The 20,344-nt window shown below is 39.5% G+C and overlaps 1 protein-coding gene across 4 annotated transcripts in view; it reads left to right on the top strand.

Annotated features, from left to right (window-relative positions):
- Positions 1-20,344, top strand: part of LOC101164139 (receptor-type tyrosine-protein phosphatase U) — a 286,898-nt gene that overhangs the window by 147,097 nt on the left and 119,457 nt on the right. For all 4 annotated transcript variants that reach the window (XM_023964670.1, XM_023964672.1, XM_023964671.1 and 1 more), the window contains exons 4-5: positions 11,367-11,448; positions 17,326-17,441. In XM_023964670.1, coding sequence (XP_023820438.1) covers positions 11,367-11,448; positions 17,326-17,441 — 198 coding nt within the window. The remainder of the gene's footprint in view (positions 1-11,366; positions 11,449-17,325; positions 17,442-20,344) is intronic.

The following is a 20,344-nucleotide window of genomic DNA, read 5'->3' as shown; positions in this document are numbered from 1 at the left end:
AGAAAAAGTCGGGAGTTATTCGCGCTATTGCACCGCTTTGACATGTCACACCAAACCTCTTCCAACTGTAGGTGGTGGACACGTTCGTATCAGGTAGTGCCAGTCCAGTGTGAACTCTGTTTGCCAAAAGCGTGTTCAGGAAGGCGTCACATGTTTGCATAGATGAGGTATTTCTGTGTTTGTTAATGTGAAGATAAATACATACAAGGGTTAAGCTGTTTCAGTAGATCAGAATTCTAAGAATTGCTTTTGGATCACATCTCACTCACCTGCTTCTTTTTGACCCAAAATGTATTCCTGTCATGCCCTCAAATCTCTTGCAGCTGAGACATTTTTCTTATAGTGCCCAGTTTTAGACTGCGGGCTGTTGGATTTGGCTCGTTATCCACTTTACCTGTAAAGAGCAGCATGATTAACCTGAACAAAGAGATGTTTTTCTTTCTTTTTTTTGTTGATCCGATCTAGGAGAGACATGATGTCAGTAACCTCTACAGATCTGTCTGGGCATGCACAGGCTGATAGTACTTCAGCTGTACCTTGCATGGTGCTCACCAAACCTCAGTCTGCCTGCAAGACCACTCTGTTTTTTCTGTAATTGACTTGTCATACTTTTGAAATTCCCATTAAATATCTTCAACTTAATATTTTTTGTATCTTTTCTATTTTCCATTTGTGAGGAAACTGGTTATTCTAAATAGGACTTTAAATAGGAAAATTAGGTTCGTACCCACAGCTTCCTGCACACAGAAACAAATTAAATAATGACTCAGAGGCTATACTTATCTTTTTGAGGGAAGTATTGCTTCGTACAAACAGCACAGACATTTTGTACGAAGGGGACAGACAGATGAACATGATGGATTCAAAGTCTGAACTCTGAGGCTCAGGAAGATGGGCTTGGTATAAGAACCCTTCATTTGCATATTCAGAAGATCATACACTGGACAATGGTGTGAAAATCACACCCACAGGTTGTTACTGGAGAGGCGCTTCAAGGCTAAAGTGAAGATACCTCTGAGGCCTTCACGGATGCTTAGCAGAGCACACATGCACAGAAAAAAGGGAGGGTGGGAAGAGAAAATAGTTTACTGTGCTGTCTTCCAATGTAATATAATTTTGAGTTGATAATACGTGCTTAATGAATTAAGTTTGAATCATTAAAAAAGTTAAAAGGGAGTTTCTAACTATTCTTAACACCATTATTTACAAAAAATAGCCTAAATTGAATTTTTAGTGCCCAGAACCCAATTCTAACTGCTGTCCTTAACAATGGCAGGTTTATGTAGTTCTTCTTCCATCTGCGTTTGTCGTGTTTATGAAGTTCAAACTGTTAGTTATCTGAGCTTCACAAAACTGTGCACCTTTTATACTTTCTTTTCCCTGTGACTGTTAACTGTTAAATTTTTATTTTCATGAACTGTTAAACAGACCATGATCATTTAGTTTTAGAAAAGCTCAAGGGGATTCAGGCTTATCCACATGCTGACATCCCATAATTCCAATCAGATTTATCAAAGAAATCTACAAATATGCATAATGTCATAAATCCTTCAATGCAAAGACAATGTTTACATGTTAAATGACAGGCTGATGGTCACACCAACATGCAGAGAATGTTTCCTGTTCCTGCTCACAGGTAAACATGCCTTCCCTTTCATCCTGCTTCCTGCCATGCTGCTCTAAGTCCTCTGACTTCATACTGCCTCAGAGTACAAAGACAGCAAAACAAACTGCCCCCACAAAGTCACAAATGCCGCGGCTTACATCACTAATCCCTTGGCAGTCAAAAACCTCATCATTGTGGAATGACATTGAGTCTTGTCCCGTTGCGAGCTATCTTTCCCAGCGACTGAACAGAGCAGGTTGGGTGGGTAGGAGGGCAACAAAAAGGTGGGTGTTTGCTTTGGGGAAAGTCCTCCCCCAGTGTTAACGCGTACATAAGACATGGAGGTCAATGAGAAAGCAGAAAACAATGGAAATCTGCAGCAGCCTGCCTGTTTTAGAGCAGCCCCTTTGAGTTTTTGCTTTAAAGGTGTAAACTTCAGCTTGTGTGATTATAACGAAAATTTTGGTTTATTCAGATTAGCCCTAAGTCTAATGCAGTCAGTCAGTATTTCAGTAGACTCCTTTAAAAGCAGCAGCAGAGAGGAGGCTCTTTTTTTTTATCACTTCTCAGGACCAAAATGAATCACAACAGACTTCAAATCTGCAAGTTTCCCTGCCTTATTAGATTTCAGGATATATTAGAGCACCCGGCTCCTCGCCTGCAGGACGTTGATATAAAATGTCGGAGATTTCAGTGAAGAATGCTCACATTCTTTGGTGTAACTGTATCTCAGTACCTTGTTTTATCTACACGCAAATGCTGTTTGTGCCAGAAAATGTCATTGTTCAATGAAATTAAAAAGGAATCTGCTGAATGCTCGGATGATCACCAAAACCAAAGGGATTAATATGCTGTTAACCAAATAAATCACTCCACCGTTGTTTACGCTCCTGCTGATGTGTTTTTAGATTATATCAGTCAGGACATGTAAGAAAAAGCTGAATTTTATATTCTGTTACTATTAAACAAATTGTAGTTAAATCCTTTTGTATTTGTGCATATAATTCCAAAGCTGTCATATTTTAAATAAAAGAAATACGTATATATATATATATATATATATATATATATATATATATATATATATATATATATATATATATGTATATATATATATATATATATGTATATATATATATATATATATATATATATATATATATATATATATATATATATATATATATATATATATGTGTATATGACACAAACCAAATAATATAGTTAAGATTTGGATCTAAACTGTTGTTTTATTTTCATGAATAAATCTTGAATTATAAAGAGAAAATTGAATTTTTTTCATGAACAGACAGTACAGAACAAAGGTGTGGACACACCTTCCCATTCATTTGAATGAGAAGGTGTGTCCACACTTTTGGTCTGTACTGTATGTATTTTTTTTTACTGTTTTAAGCACACGCGTTCTTAAAAATAAAACACCCTTTGCAATACAGCTGAAGCAAATTCACTCAAAGAAAAATTAACATAAACATAAAAGTAGCCATTCTGCTGAATACAATCAGTCCACTTTGGTGAGCCATCATTTCAGTCAGACAACTCATGCAGTAAAGAAATATATTTTCACATTCTTTTACTTGGCATAAAGCTCCGTTCAATTACATAAGACAATATCGCCATAGAAAACCTTTGGGTAAAACTAGCCCTAACAGAGCTCACAGGTGGAAGCCGCAAGCGAATGCAACGCTTGCGGGAAAGGAAGAGAAGGACTGGACACGCATGCACGCCTGGACTTAAATAGGATGCTGAACAGGTGAGTTGATTGATTGAATAATCCATTTTATTTAAAGCGCCTTTCAAGAAACCCAAGGACACTTTACAAAACAAAGGTTAAAAAATAGACATTAAAAGCACAATAAATATTAAAGACAAAATCAAAAGTGAATCAGGAAGGGAAGGCAGAAATAAACAGATGGGTTTTGAGCTTAGATCTGAAAGTTGGAACAGAGTCTATGTTATGGAGATAAGGGGGGAGGGAATTCCAGAGTTTGGGAGCCGAGCAGCTGAAGCCTCGGCTTCCCATGGTGACGAGGCGGGCTGGAGGAACAGAGAGCTGAACAGAGGAGGAGGACCGAAGAGAACGAGAGGGGGTTTTGATATGGATGAGGTGGGAGAGTAAAGGAGGAGCCAGGTTATGGAGGGCCTTAAAAGTGAACAGGAGGAGCTTGAATTAGATTCTGGAGGTTATGGGGAGCCAGCGCCGCTGGTGGAGAACCGGGGTGATATGACTGAAGGAGGGGGTTCTGGAGATGATGCGGGCCGCTGAGTTCTGGACCAGTTGAAGCTTATTGAGGGTTTTTTGGGGAAGGCCAAAGAGGAGAGAATTACAGTAATCTAAACGGGAGGTGACCAGACTGTGAACCAGGATAGAAGCAGAGGGGACGGGGAGGGAGGGGCGTAGACGATTAATGTTACGTAGATGGAAATGGGCTGACCGAGTAATGTGATTGATGTGGGACTGAAAAGATAGTGAGCTATCTAGGATAGCTCAATGAACCGCCCTAGGGAGGAGTAACCAGTTCAAACGCTCTGCTCGAGTTGTCTTGTTATACTTTTTACTTCTGCTACTCTATTCCAAAACACTGTTGTGCAGCATAAGATATTGTGTGCTTTAAATCTTTTTTTTATTTTGTTTTACAAAATAGATCTTAAAGAAAGCCAAACTTTTTACCAGCATTTTGCTCTGTAGGATTCACAGAGCACACACAGACCTGCTGATTTAGATTAACGTCAGCAGATTAACTTTACAGTTTACCTGCATCTTTACAAAAGGGCAAACATTTGGTTTAAATTCAACTACCTGTAGAGCTCATGGACATAACAAAGCATACGTACTAAAAGCAATCCTTGCTTGCTTGTGCTTTGTAGCTTTTTCTGAAATTTTGATGTAACACTTTAACCGGAGAGGTTGCAGATTTTTGAAATGCTTTTCGACCTACTGGAACTCTTCCAACGTTTACACGATCATTTATTCTACGGACAACTATGACTTTGTGACGTCACTTTGATGGCGATTATGCTTTCTTTTTGTTTTTCTTTTATTATTTTGTGTTTATGTAAATAATATATTTATGTGTGTGTGTGTGTTTAACGTGTAAAGATTAAATATATAACGACTAGGGGTGGGAATTAATAGGAATTTTCTAACTCTTACTTTCTGTTTATTATGCTTATTTATCTATTTTATTTTGTTTTTAAAAAGTAAAAGAAAAACAATCAATATAATAAGTTTACAAAAATAAATGTTGAATCATAGCGTGAAAACAAGATTTTAGAGGAACAGATGACACTGAAGGGTGGATAAGGTGACATAAGAAGGCGATTGTTTCATTTGGATTCAAAACAGGAGTAGAAGTGTCATGGTGTGGGATTTGGTTCCTCAGTGATGTGATAAAGACAGAACTGCTTTTCGACAAACAATTCCACAAACTGATCTCTTTTGAACTATGACGGTGACATATTTTTAATCTGTCCTGCAGTTTAGAATATTTGACAAAAAAGGTTAAAACTGCAAGAGATGAGAAAAGCAGCTTTGGATTTGGAAATGGAAGTGTAAGATCACCTTGAGGTGCCTCGATAAAAGATGCAGCATTAGTGTGGTGTACATTGGCACACTTCCCTCTTCTTCTGATTGGTAGACATATTGCAGTACCTGGAGAACCCTGTTATCAAATATTAAAGATGTTATCTAACCCTCCAAGGCTCCAGACTCAAACAGAAGACATATGCTCCCCACTCCTTTGGGTCTTTCACTTACCTAGTTTTTTAATCTGCTTCAAATGTCAGAAAGTTCTTAACATTTGTTTTTTTTTTCTGTTTAGCAATACATTTTTTTCCTAGTAAAACTGAAAATATTTTCTATTTTACTTTTCACCTCTTACCTTTCAGTTGTGTTTAAGTCTCTGTGAAAATCTTACATTCTTAGCTGATTCATTTAATCTGTGGATCAGTTCCATTAATTTGCTTCTTAACAGGACTTCTACTCTCACAGATTGAACTTTCAGCTCCTCCCCTTTTCTCAGATGAGTCCTTTACACTCTGCTTGACAGCTTACCGCATTAAATCTAATATCAAATGATTTATTATGTGCAGACTGAAAAAGTATAGGGGCTGCAATACAAGAACAATTAATCAATATTTAGAGTGATAAAAATAACTCAACTGGGGATCTTAGGGAGAAATAACTCATGGTATTTCTTCTCGCCAAGCCAGAGCTGTCTCACTTTCATTTCTTTACACTGACTTCAGGAATTGATCCTCTTGGATTAATCCGATATGAGTTCAAATTTACAGGTTTATACAGAATTTTGGTTGTTTTTATAAAAAAAAACAACAACAACCACTAAATGATATTAAATAAAATAGGAATTATAGACATTGCTGAACTTTTTTAAATTATAAATATTACATTTAATTAAAACATTGTGTGGATTACTAGTCCATAATAAAACAAAAGCATTTCATTTAACGCATTCATTAATAATAAGCTCAGTGGAGAGTTAGGATCTTGAAAAAGTAACTATAATATTTTGTTTGTGTCATTTTCTTTAGCATTATCAGAATCTTATTTTTCCACAATATTTAAAAATCTTTTTATGCCTGGATTTATGAAAGAAAACACTTCAGTTTTGCTTTCAAGTTGATGCTAAATGAACGTCATTTTGGAGTCAAAGTGGTTTGATGCATATTTCCATCAGTAGGGCTTAAATCAGAGAGCAATTTTCACCTTTTTAAAAGAAAATCCAAATCCAAAGGTGGAGTTAGAGCTCCTGTCAAGTTCCAGGGTCCTGCCACAGCTCTTCCCTCTTTTTGGCTCATGTCATTCTCCACCTGTGATGCATCAGTTTGTTGTGGCGTTTCTTTTTATGTTTACATCAGGTTTACATTGCAGATCTTCTTTTCCTTTCTGACCTCTTCCTTATTCTGCTCAAGCCCGCAATCTTTTGCTTCAGCGTCGCACTATAAGTCAGTCTAAGTCCTCACCACTTACCCTGTTTCTATCCTCCAACCATGCTTCAGCCAAAACCCTCAATACCAGGGACCCTCTTGGTGCCGACCATGCCCCCCCCAGTCTGCTGAGCGTGCATTCCTTGCCACCCAGGAATTCCTATGGATGGATTCTGGCCGAAAAGCTCAATATCACATTCAGGGTCCTCTAACTTTATTATCAAAACTTGACATCAGCTCCAAGTCTCCTTTCATAAACCTTAGTCCCAACTGCCCTTTTGGGTGGATGTGTGCTGTCTAGGGACAAAAAAGGATCAGTTTGCACGGGACCCACAGGTGGCTTTTACAAAAAATCAAGGTTGTATATCCCTCGCTAAGCCCATATAGAAAAAATGAATGTTATGGTATTTGAGCAACAGGTCATAGCGAACACTTGTACAACACATGGAAGGTAAGAAAAACAGGCATGTTGAACAGATTTTTCCTTTTTTTCAATCCCCTCATATTCTGCAGACTGTGCACGGGGCCCATGAGTGCTGTTGACGTGATGAATGCGGGCTCCTTGTGTGGAGCCTAGCAACACTTCACGACACACTTACCACATCCATTCCAGTTTTATCAGCCTCAAGGGAACTGCAGGACCTGCTTGCGCTCCCTTTCAGATGCGACTCTACACCCGCCTGGACAACCCAAAAAGCTGCAGCACCCGTCCGGGTCACCCTCTGTACGAGTGCTATAATCTCCATCTGGGGAAGAAACCCACAGTGATCCGCCTTATACGGTATTATCCTGGTTTTGGTGAAACAGAGAGACTGCAGCCCAGCTACCAACGTTGACATAAAAACAATGATCTGGGTCATCCATCTTTCATCAGCGTTCTGTCGCTACATCTCTGCATGTCTGCACTATTAGAAACCTTTTTCCCTTTAATTGGTTGTTTAGTGTGGAGAAGAGAAACGAAGGGAAGCTGTGTCCATTCATTTTATGTGGAATATAGCAGATTGAATTCAGATTCTAAATGTTCATGCTGTGCTCCCAGATGCGGCTGGCATTTCCACCTGAACAGATTTTCTTTGTGACTGAACTTTTAAGGAGCTTTCATTTCATCTTATGTGAGACATGAGTGGAACAGTGAATACAGTGACAGTCCTGTTCTGAAGAAATGTGCTTGCAGGACAAAGAAATCCTCTCTTGGTTTCCTGCTAAGAACCAATATTTCAGGGTACTGTAATAAGTTTTACTGATTTGTATTTTCTATGTGTTGTAAATGGACTCATGATATGCCGTTTTCATTTGCAATGGATAGCTATTGCCTTTTTATATCTTGTGAAAACAAGGTACGTCTTTAGAATAAAGCACAGGCATACAAAGTCTCACTGGGTAAATGGCTTTCAATTAAAATCTTGGAAGCTTTTTATTGAAACAAATGCTCTGAATTTCTCTTCCTTAATAACCTCTCTTCCTAATGGCTGAGAAGACAAGGGATTAACCAGCAATCAATATCTCCAGTGCTTTAGCTCAGGACTTTTTTTCTTCTTTCCTTGTAGGCCTTTGTCATGATGTCCAATAAGTGTTTCTGGCTAATTTTAATGTAAGACTAATGGCTTTACAGTTTGTGTTTACATGCTTAATTCAGGTCAATGTTGCTTGCTGTGAAAACATTCGGTGTGAAAGCAGAGGCTCTTTCTTCAGTGAGTAGACACCCACCCAGAAGTGAGGGATGGAAAACGAAGAAAACAGGAAGTGTTCATATTTTTTCCCTCAAAAGCTGAGCATCTACTAGCTCAAGTTGGAATCTGTGACTCTGAACCAAATATAAAACAGCATCTGGAATTCTATCAAACTGCTAGAGACCCAGCTGTGCCATCTTCATTCCACTGTCACCCCTCCTCTGTCTTGGTTCGCTCCAAGCTTCCACCTTGTTGTTGTTCCTGATCCCCTCACGTATGATGATGATCCTTCATTCAGGGTGCTTTGCAAGGCCACCCAGTTGTTTTTCTCTCTGACTCTAGGATGTTAGACGGTATCTGTCCCACTCACTGTAAATGTCTGGAATGTGGGACACAGGTCCTCAAAAGGCTGTTGCAGTTTAATCATAGACATGAGTGTTTTGTGAAGGGGTCTCCAAACTAAGGCTGTGGAACCAAACATTTTTCAAATTTTGGTCTATCATCAAGAAAAACAAAACAGCCCAGAAAGTCAAACTTTACTCAACTTATTCACAAACAGCTGAAGCACAGTCCCCGTGGACTCCTGACTCCAGAACCCATAGTGCTCCAACAATCCATCAAGTGATGAAGCTTTGTAGTTCACCAAAGTCGTACTAAAACATTTGGACAGATTTTGGAGCACCATGTCGCACAGAAAATCTATTGAAAATTCTAAGTGTGCCTTATGGTCCGAAAAATACTGCAAGGGTCACTTATTTCTGATTTACAAATTTATGGCTAAGGTGCACAAACAACAAAAAATAAAACTGTACTTTTTATTTTTTTTTTACTGCTGACGGTACACTACCTACTACTACATGTACTGCATTGAGATGATCCTATATTGTATCTTTTTTGAAAGGAACCATGTGGACCTCAGTCAGAAGTTATAAACTTTTTTTATTTTTATATAATTTTACAAAACTCTGTGGAGTTTTTGTTTTTGGACCTACACTGTCCTTGTGGATCAGGTTTTTGGAATTTTCTCTGAATTCTGCTTTCCTGAATGTTTGGACCCATGTTTTTGCCTGCCACCTATCTTTTTGTCTACCTGCCAGCTTTTAGGTTTCTTTATGAAAAAATAGTCCCTCTTTACTGCTGGTTCTGTTGGTTAACAACCTTGAATTGCAGAAAAGTGTTTCATTTTTTGTGTTGAAATTTACAACAGCCAAATACTTCAAATTTTGACTCATCAGTCCACCTGCTGCTATTTTCTGCAATCCAGTTCCTGTGTTCAGATTAGAACTAGGATTGGATTCTGTGATCTAATCTGATTTCAGATTCCTTCTTTCCCTTTTGAACAACCCATTTTCAAGATTTGATCCAATCCGATCACCAAAATCCAGCGTACCAACTGGCCCATTGTGTTCACAGAAACAGTTGAAACCCGATACTAACGCATGTACTCACAGGTGAAAGAAGCTTGCTGTAAAATGTCGAAGCAGTTCAAATCTCGCGAATCTTGCTCCAGGATTTTTCTTTCACAGCTCTATTCCGATATATTAAAGGCTGACACAAACAACAGTTACAGATTTTTCCTCCATGATCAATGTTCACATGGTTGTCACTTCCATGGGGAAACCATCCATACGCCACTACACAGCCAGAGTCCCTGACTGGATGAAACTCAATGGGTTTGACCTTCAGCACGCGTTCAGACCGCACGTTTTGTACGTAGTGCCCGAAACCCAAGACTTGCATATGCATGGGTTTACATAACATTTCCATTGAATCAGTTGTTTGAACGCGTGTTCCTGAGCCTGGTGTGAACGTAACAGAAGAATTGATGCTGATATGAAGGCAAAAGGCAGAAACATCAAATATTGAATTGATTTAGACTTTTATTCTATTTGCCCACTTTGCATTTTGTAAATTGATAAAAATAAACAAATATCATTCATAATTGTATGAATGCATTCTTTCTTTACATCATTCTTGCACACCTGTCAAAACATTTGACTGTAGATAAAATATTTTTGCAAACTGGAATAGGAAAATTAATTATTTAGGTCAAGAATCTTTAATAACTCTTTAATAATGATGGTGATGGTCAGAGGGGCCGTAGGCGCGAACTGGCAGCCACGCCTCTGTCAGTCTGCCCCAGGGCAGCTGTGGCTACAACAGTAGCTACCATCACCAAGTATGAATGAGGAGTGAATGAATAATGGACACAATGTAAGCGCTTTGAGCATCTGGAAAAGCGCAGATAAATCTAATCCATTATTACTATTATTATTATAATAACATAAACAGTCGTATTTGACAGACTGAGATTTTAAAAAATCCATAAGATGTCCATCCTTTTGTTGACTTTGTTCTTTTCAAAGACAGACGTGTGGCAGCACAGAGGACAGAAGAACATTTGGGTGTATTTATAGATTTGTTTTTGGCCTTTTGTACAAGTCAAGACACAGTGATTGGAAACATGTTGTAATCAATATGTTCTGAGATTATGAGGAACAATAACTCAAAGTGGCCTTTGATCAAACTTGGTCAAGGGAGGGCCGTCCTTGGTGCTGTGAAAACAAACATCCCCCCTGTGTCTCGTAACTCTCCCATTAATACTGGAATGATGATTTGATATTGATTAGGCCTCATGAGAACCCACCGCTCATCCAGCTTATTGTTCTACAGGACGGCATGAAGGTTTGTCCTCCCAAGTCTCATGGTCTTGTTCAAGCGGCAGGATCTGCTGTTACGGCTGCACAGGCGTCCGTGCCCTGAATCCATAATATGGCTCATGACACATGCAACACATTGTGCACCCGGTGATGAAGCAGTTATTTCCCATGGCCCTGCGGACCAAAACAGAACATATCCATCTCCGTTGTTGATATATCTGCGTTTCTCTTATTTCTCTCGTTGCCTGGGCTTTTGTTTTGGGTCGGCAGATGTGTAATGGGCTGATTAGCAATGAATCCATCTGTCACCGCAGGGAAAGCAGAGCTGTAGACTTTCAGGGCACTCTGCAGCTTTTAGACAGTTGCTCTTAACATCTTGGTCGTCTGCACACGAGGTCAACTCAAGTGTGTGCATCAGCCCCACAGTCACATCTGGTCATTGTGTGTTTGTGCTCACTTTTGCAGGTGCTGATTGAGGCCACCGTTTCCAGGGAGCGTCAAGGTTACATCGCTGTAGATGACATCATGGTGCTCAACTACCCCTGCTGTAAGTGCCCCTTTTGACTGGAGTCCAGCTCAAATTGTTTCGACGGCAGAGCTAAACGGTGTCGAATTTTTTTATATCGCGATATAGTTTATCATAAAAAGCATAAACATTACAAACTAAACGGAAAATTAATACAAAAACTTCTAACTTTTCATAGAGAAAAATAAATGAAACAGATCAGACTTGATCAGAACTGCTCCATCAGTTCCATTTAAAAACAATGGACATTGACAAACATTTTGTCAACATCCTGTGAATCTTCTAGGAACTATCAGAGTTTCTTCTGCTAGTTTAGACTGTTTTTGCTGGAGAATCATCTCTTCTTTCAGTGACATTGATGCTTGAAGTCTCTGCTTCAGCTGATAAAATGGTTGCTGCTATTTCCAGGTTTAAAAGGAACCTGCCTCCTGCACAATTTGCAAGGCAAGCAACTCTGTTATTTTTATTTTAAATAACTGTAAAGCTCCACACAGGGGCAAAAATTACATTTTTTAGTCACCGGAGAAGTTGGCCGGTAGATTAAAAGAAATCTGCCATAAAAGCATATTTTTTACCAACCATTAAACAGTATTTTGCACAGAAAAACCTAATAATTTTTTTAAGAAAATGAAAATGCATAAAAGTAACATAAATGTATGAAGACGTCTTTATTGTCATCTAACTGTAAACTTAAATTCAAACATGTTAAGAAAACAAACAACAAATTAACAATAGATTTCCTAATTCTGCCTCCAGGTGATCACACTCATTCATTCATTCATTTTCTTAACCGTTTTTCCCTTTCGGGGTCACGGGGCTGCCGGAGCCTATCCCGGCCACTTTTGGGCAAAGGCAGGGGACAACCTGGACAGGTCGCCAGTCTGTCGCTGGGTAGAATGTCCACAAAGATACACCCATTCACTCTCACACTCACACTCACACCTAGGGACAATTTAGATTGGCCAATTAACCTATGAAGCATGTTTTTGGATGGTGGGAGGAAGCCGGAGACCCTGGAGAGAATCCACGCATGCACCGGGAGAACGTGCTAACTCCACACAGAAAGGTCCCCCATTGATGTAGTTTTTCATGTCCCCAAGCCGGGACTTGAACCGGAGGCCTTCTTGCTGTGAAGCAAGAGCGCTAACCACTGTGCCACCGTGCAGCCCCAGGTGATCACGTTACGTGAAATCATAACAAAAACAGCCTGAAAACAGATGAATGTTTTTGATTATTGTTTTTAAATATCATTAATCAGCACAACATCTGACAGGTCGCCGTTTTTCCAGAGAGACTTTTTCTTAATTTTATTTCTAGTCTTCAAATGTAAACTTGAGAGTCATTTTGGTTCAAATGTAGTTAGATGTGGTTTTGGTTCTATGTAAAAAATAATAATAAAGGAAAATACAACTGCAATAAAATTGTTGAGTAAACCGATCATTTGGGTTTAATCTTCTCAAAATAGTGTAAGAATGCAGGCAGAATGGTTGGCCCTCACAGTCTGACCTCACCAAATATGGCCCTCTCTGCAGAAAGTCTGGACACAGGTGAAGTGACCACGGGGGTGGGGGGTGTTCCTGTGCGCTTGTTTACCTCACGTGCAGACGGTAGAGGAGGAGAGGACAGAGAAATTCACCAAAAAAGAGAGATAATAAACATTTACTCCCCATTTGGCGAATAACCCTCTAACTTTTACTCGCCGAAGAGGATAAAATGCTCGCAAATGTGTTCATTTCAGACCCTTCAAAACAAAAGTCTATCGCAATTGATTCATTTTTCTATTGATAAACAGTTCTATCCTGATATATATCGTTATCGTTCCATCGCCTAGCACTGTTTGACGGGAAATAAAACCTAAGTAGGATCAGGTGAGAACCTGACCTTTTACTTCAGTTGGAACTGTTGTAAGAACCTGTCATGTCACCTTTTTTCTTCTTTGGATAAGTAAATAAATATAACTTTAGAAATGAAAAGAAAGAGAAAAATCTAGGAAACATAATGTAGGTTTATAAAAACACTACTTCAATAAATTATATCAGAGGCTTTTTGACCACATTTTATTCAGGTTAATGTTAAAATGATGACTTTGTCGATGTTCTTGGGTCATTGGTCGTTTCTATTATCCAGTTTTCCACTTGTTTTTCCTCTTTCATATGTGACTTTAATGTTGTCTTTAGTGTGTTTTGATAGTGTATAATTTTTCAGTCCTCTCAGTGATGAAAAGATTTTCAAGTCAGTAATGTAAAACACGACTGAAACAGTTTGACCTTCAAGCACTGAGCTTAACAGTTTGTACAAAGTATTTATGCAGACGCACTCTTTCTCACAGACAGAGTGTTCTAGACTTATACTTTGTGGAAGGATCATATTTTCCCAGAAGTTTTCTTATTTTCTTTGATGTCATCTTTGAAAACTTGAACACTTTTACATACTTGAGCCTGTTTGTATGTGAAAAGCAGCAAGATTGCATTTGTTTTACAACAGCCCTCATTGGTGATCACCTCAGGGAGATTCTTTACATGCCTACAGAAAAGGGTTGACTGGAATAATCCGATTTGTGCGCATTGACTATGGAAATGTGATCATCAGATCATCCGGATTTTTGGGAACCTAGGAAGCATATTTCCTTAACTTTAATTTTCTTTTATTACTTTAAAGTTTTTCTTTGATCTGTGGTAAACAAGGCGGTTTCCCGACCGTCGGCACCACCTCTACAAATAAGATCACAACTAGAGGATCTTTCTATTGTTGTCACGATACAAATAAGAAAACTATTATAAAGTTCAGAAAGAGAATGTTCTGCTTCTCTTCCATGTGGTACTGAACTCCACCCACTCATCACTTCAACATGTGAAGTGATCACGTCTCAACCAGTTGTCTTCGCCATAGTTCAGAACGCACCACGCCACCCAGACTGCGACGCCTGAAACAAGCAGCCACCAGACCACCGCGCCGCGTCCTACTCCTTAAAACGCTTCGCAGGACCTCTGATCACGTCTGGGCATACAGAGTCCCTGATTGGTCAAAGTTCTGCTGTGTGGCGTTCAAGCAGTCGAAAGTTCAACTAGTTGAATTTTCAGCTCTTGTTCAATGAACGGCAAGTTCATATGTAGAGCTTGAAAATTGGACTAAAGAATTGCAGGACACGAGAGGTTTGAGTGCAGGAGCCTGAAACACCAGTTTACAGGTGTTACATAGACTTTTCAGTGTAAGCGCTTGATCGAATGCCGGTTGCAGAGGCCGCTGTGCTCCTAGATTGACACACGAATTGCTTTTGGTGTGAACACAGCTTTAGGTGTGCAGACATAACATTTGGAAAATCTACATGTGTAGATTGTTCCGTCTACATACCATTTTAGAAAAGAAAAGACATTTTAAGAAATCTGAAAATGATCCGATATTGAGCGTGTAGGTAAACTGGCTCAGTAATGGCACAGTACAGTACATATAGTACATTTTTTTAAGTAATGAAACTCTGCTTTAGCTCTTATATAGTTTTATTTTATTTATTGATTTACTTTTAGTTTTTAGTGCCACCTCTTACAGCTTTTTTAAATGTCACATTTCGTAAAAATCTGTCCAGTTTTGAGACAAATGCCCTGTTTTGTTCTGAGGTCTTTTCCTGGTAAGTGGCGTTTTAAAGCTTCATGAAATTGCCCTCCCTGCAGGGTGGATTCTATTCCTCCCCCAAATGGCTCTCTTTAGTGCAGGACATTTGGAGGCAGGTCAGAAAAACAGAAGTGCAGCAGTTCACCGTGTTGTAGCCCTGAAGTGTCTCCTATAAAACACTGTCACCAAGACCTCTGAGCTTAATACTGCTGTCAGTGACATGCTAACATTGCACTGAACACAAGGACTCTGTGCCTGTGTTTACCCCACATGGCCCATGCTGCTGTCAGCTGAAGCCACCTTGAAGGATATTTCTCCTCTCATATGAGGATTGCTGCTTTCTTTTCCCCTGGTAATATTAATTTGCCCCCTTCTGTCCCAGGAGAAGTGTGGTGATCACAGACACACCTCCAGTGATTTAATCAAATGAACGACGATTAAGAGATTGGGTTGCACTTACACACACCTCCCAGAGGGCCCCCGCGTTACTCTGAGACACAGCAGATGGCATCTCCTGACTGCTCCCACTGAAGGCATTAAATAATTAAGGCTCTCATCAGGACCTCAACATGGCTTCTGATGTGGCACCAGGCCAGTCTGCATCATTCAGCACCAAAAAACAAGAAAGGAACGGAAAGTGTCACATAGCTAAAAATAGAACCAACTTATAAATGCTCTTTCCCTCATTACAAATTCCTGTTAAAGCCTAGTTGACATTTGCATTGTATTCTCCTGAGTCGCAGGCTTTGACTCTGAAAGCAGTGTTGCAGTTCAATGAAATATTTATCACGCTAAAGAGTCCTGAGGATAAGATCTGACACATTTAGCCGTACAACAGTGCAGCTCCAGACAACTGTAGGGTGTGTTTTTTCCTCATGCATCCATTTTAGTGTTTGTTTACTGTATGTTTGCCTCTCAGACATGAATAATGAATGATCCTGAGGTGGGAAAGTCAGTCAAAGGAAACGTGGCCACATGTGGGTCCCAATGCAAAGCATCCCTACTTACTGTGCACAAACAAAGTCTAGAAATTGACATCTTTCTGCAAAATCGCAACTGGGTGTTGTGCAAAACCAAGCAAGACACAAGTGACCCCAAACATTACTCCTCCCTGATGTAGCAGCTTTTCAGTTGCAGTGCCATCTCAGCCTGTCAGTCTCACAGAGTGACACGTCAACTTGTTCTAGCCAGTTTCTCAGAGATGACTGGCAACGCTGCTGGCATTAACCCAGTGATTTGGCTCTGCAGGGGTTTGCTTTTCTCTTCTCTATTGTTGGATTTGGGTGAGAGGTTCACTCCCACACACTGACTCATTGGCAGCTCCGCTCAGAATGCTACAACATAATTAGTAATATTGAGGACAGACAACGCTCACTTAGTGAATGTTTCTTTAGAAAACTAAAAGGTTGGGTTAATCTCTTGATGGAAGGAATTTTTGCAGTTTACCGTGTATTGATCCTCTTCACACTTCATTGATCCTCTGTCTGTTTGTGTCCTTTACAATAAAGAAATTGCATTTTGCATGTATAACTATTTTATAATGTCATGTTGGGGTTACTTGATAAATCTCCAGTACTTGTCTCATTTTAGTGAGTCTATGTGATAGAAGTAATCGTTTTTGTGTTTTTCTATTGGTGTTTCTGTGTTTCAGCAGGTTTGATGAGCAAATGCAAACTGAGGACTGTTGGAAACTAAAAACTTAGTCACATGGAGAAACATATCAGATGCATCAGATAAAATAGCAAATCCATTGGGAAAATTTATTGGAAACAGACATAAATGAGATGTTTGAGAGTCCCTGTTTCATTGTGACTGTCCTCACAATTCCAGTTAAACCTTAATGTTTGGGTCACAGTTCGGTTTCAGTTTGATTATGTGGTATATCATTAAACAACAACAGCAATAGAAATCAGAAAATCCTATTTTAAATTTGCTTAAAAGAAAATAACAATGGAAAAAAACTTACAGTTAGCTTATAGTAAGCCTGGTATAATGTAATAAAAAATAAATAATAAATCTTTCATAATTTAGCACAGCAATTGTTTGACCTGTGTTATTTAAGTTTGTACAAATGCGTTTGCAATACCTGAACATCTTTAATATTTGTACCAGCAGATTCATTTTTGTATCATAGAAAAAATTGGTAATTATGTTTTCAAGTAAAAATCCTTTAGATATTCACTCAATGTAAAAAACTCCAAAAAGAGAACTTTGAAACACTTGTAAAAGCTGAGTGGCATTGTTAGTGTTTTCATCTCACAATGTCTCCCATTGTTGATGTCTTTCTAGATAAGGCGCCACATTTCTCGAGGCTTGGAGAGGAAGAGATCAACGCTGGCCAAAACGCCACCTTCCAATGTGTTGCTGCTGGGAAGGCCTCGGAGGCCGACAAGTTCCTGTTGGAGGTCAGTAGTTCAGGGTTTTGGTTAAATGGTAAAAATGGCGTATACTTATATAGCGCTTTCTACCTTCTTTCCAAGGCCCAAATCGCTTTACAGTCACAGTCCCATTCACCCATGCACACACACATTCACACACTGATGGCGGCTCCGCTGCCGAACACTGGCGCCAACCTCCCATCAGAGGCAAGGTGGGGTTCAGTGCAGTGGCGCCTCCAGAAATTTTTCATGGGGGTGGCCAGTGGGGGGCCACATTTAATCTTGGGGTGGCACACAAAAACCATGAGCTATATTTTTAAAATTCATTCTACCAAACGTAGTAAAACAACCTTTAGAAAACCAACAGAAAGATAAATGCCTACTGATATTTTGTAGAACATGAACTTATAGTAGATACTACTAGTATAATAACTAATAGATACTAGTAGATACCATTAGTAGATACTGCTACTGATATATATACATTTTTTTTGTTTATATTTAATGATTTGGTGTGTCTGCTTGGGGTGTTCGGCTCTTGACTGAGAGATATCTATAATAAACAAAAAATGAAATCTGTTGTTCTGAAATAATAATAAAAATATCCTTCTAATTATTAATTATATCTGTTGACATTTCTATTCAGACTAATAATCATGAAACATTTTTATTATTAGGGTAACCTAATTTTAACTTCACCAGTTGGTCCAGGAACAGGTGGAGCCCCTGCTTATGCTGAGTTCTGCCTTGCTTCTCTGAGCAATGATGCTGACTGTCCCTCCTCTGATGCCGTCTCATCTTTGTCTTCCTCATTCTCTTCTGTCATTCATGCTGCTCTGTCTCATCTTCCTCCTCCTCCTCACTACTCCTCTGTTGCTCTCCTACCATCTCTTTCACTCCTTCTGCTGCACTTTTATTCTTAAAATAAGAATATATGTTGAATTTCTCTTCATTCTCTGAAAATGGACAGACACAAGCATCAACTAATGACTATAGGTAACTCTGTGGAAACAAAAACACATCAAAATGTTGCGGTAACACAACAACCAGTGCTTAAATAGTGCCATGAAAATGAGTGGCTTGTGACAGGGACATCCTTTTTTTACTTATTAATAAAAAGTAATGACACATCTACCACCGCTGATGATGTGGCGTATTTGCACCAAGTATTTGCACACTGGGTTTACATGTTTTGCAGACCGCATGTTTTTTACACCTTTGCAGCTGTTTTTATTTAATATTTAATATATATTTCTTTATTTAATAAGAATCTAATTTTTGATAATAATTTTAGTGATATTTTTAATTATTTAATATAAATGTCATTATTGATGTCCTTTATTGATGTTATATTATACAGATTATTTCTGAATGTCGTGTTGCTGCCACAGATAAATGGAATTTCCCCATTGTGGGATTAATAAAGTCATCTATCTATCCATCTATCTATCTATCTATCTATCTATCTATCTATCTATCTATCTATCTATCTATCTATCTATCTATCTATCTATCTATCTATCTATCTATCTATCTATCTATCTATCTATCTATCTATCTATCTATCTATCTATCTATCTATCTATCTATCTATCTATACAGATCTAAAGTACAGTAAACAGATTGTTAAAGACCCACGGAAAATATTTAACAGGAAAAGAAACGTAGCATTTTGGGATGTGTGATTGTGTGTGCGTGCGTGCGTTCACGCGCGCACGCGTGTGTGTGCGTGCTGAAACCGGTGCTCGCGCAATGCAGGAAGAGAGGGGGGAGAGTGCGTGAGGGTGTGGAGCGCGTACACGCGCGGTCAGTCGCCGTTTTTGACTTAAAGAAAAAGTAATAAAGAAAGTTCATCTTTAGTGACTGAGACTGGTTCTTTTGTCTGACCGAGGATCTGAGGGTTCGAACGCGGAAGTGAACCACGCGTCTTATTCATTCTGCATCCAGCGGCTCCTCTTGTCTGCGCACTCAAAGGCAGCAGGGAGGGGAGGGGGTGAGGGCCGGTTTAGGTGATCAGAGCGACTTGCCGCTTGCTGGCTGTGCATTTGGGATGAAACGCACAACTGATGCTACCACAGCTTATAGTGGCTACTGGGGTGGCCACTGGGGTGGCCAGGTGTCGGAGAGGGGTGGCCGTGGCCACCCCTGGCCACCCCCTGGTGGCGCCACTGGTTCAGTGTCTTGCCCAAGGACACTTCAACACATGGCCGTGCAAGGCGGGAATCGAACCTGCAATATTACGATCATGGGTCGACCGCCCTACCGCTGCACCACGGCCGCCCCACAAACACCTCACAAACTATTGTCTCTTTACCACCAAGTAATCTGGCCTCAAAAAGACCACTTGTTCTGAGAGAAAAGGCCTTTTTCTTTTTTAGTCCGTACAACTTCTTGGAGTTTCTTCTTCCCACAGAATCTGAGATATTAAATTTGTAATTGAACTACAAGCAAAGAAGAGGCCTTGCAGGAGTCTGCTCCTGGGGGGAGTCCCCAGTTTTCTAAAGCACCAGCAGGAACCCTCCAGAACTATGTGATCCAAAAGAATCGATTTGGCTCAAAGGACATTTGAGCAGAAACGAGCACAAAGCCCAGCCTCCAGCTACAAAGATGTAGAACAGACAGAAGCCATAACACCGTCAGCAACTAACCTCTTAGTCAGTATGCATCTTGTTTTTGGGTCGCTTTGGGGTTATTTCTGCATCTCTTTGTGTTTGTTTTTAGCTGATTTTTCTCTCTTTGTACTCCTTTGATTGACTTTCTAGCTAGAAATTGTAATTGCCACTTCAAACGTTGCTGCTGGCTCAGGGGGCAGAAGTGGAGCTTCACATGCCGGCTCAGTCAAGCAAAATCATTTAGTTCAGCTGAAGATTAAATTCTTCTGAATAGTTTACACCTCTAAAGAGTTGGTAAGACAAGGTTTTCTCTGTTTT

The sequence above is a fragment of the Oryzias latipes genome, chromosome 16 (assembly GCF_002234675.1).
Source record: "Oryzias latipes chromosome 16, ASM223467v1".
Classification (NCBI taxonomy): Eukaryota; Metazoa; Chordata; class Actinopteri; order Beloniformes; family Adrianichthyidae; genus Oryzias; species Oryzias latipes.
The sequence above is the reverse complement of the archived record's forward strand: the minus strand, read 5'-3'. Positions and strand labels throughout refer to the sequence as shown.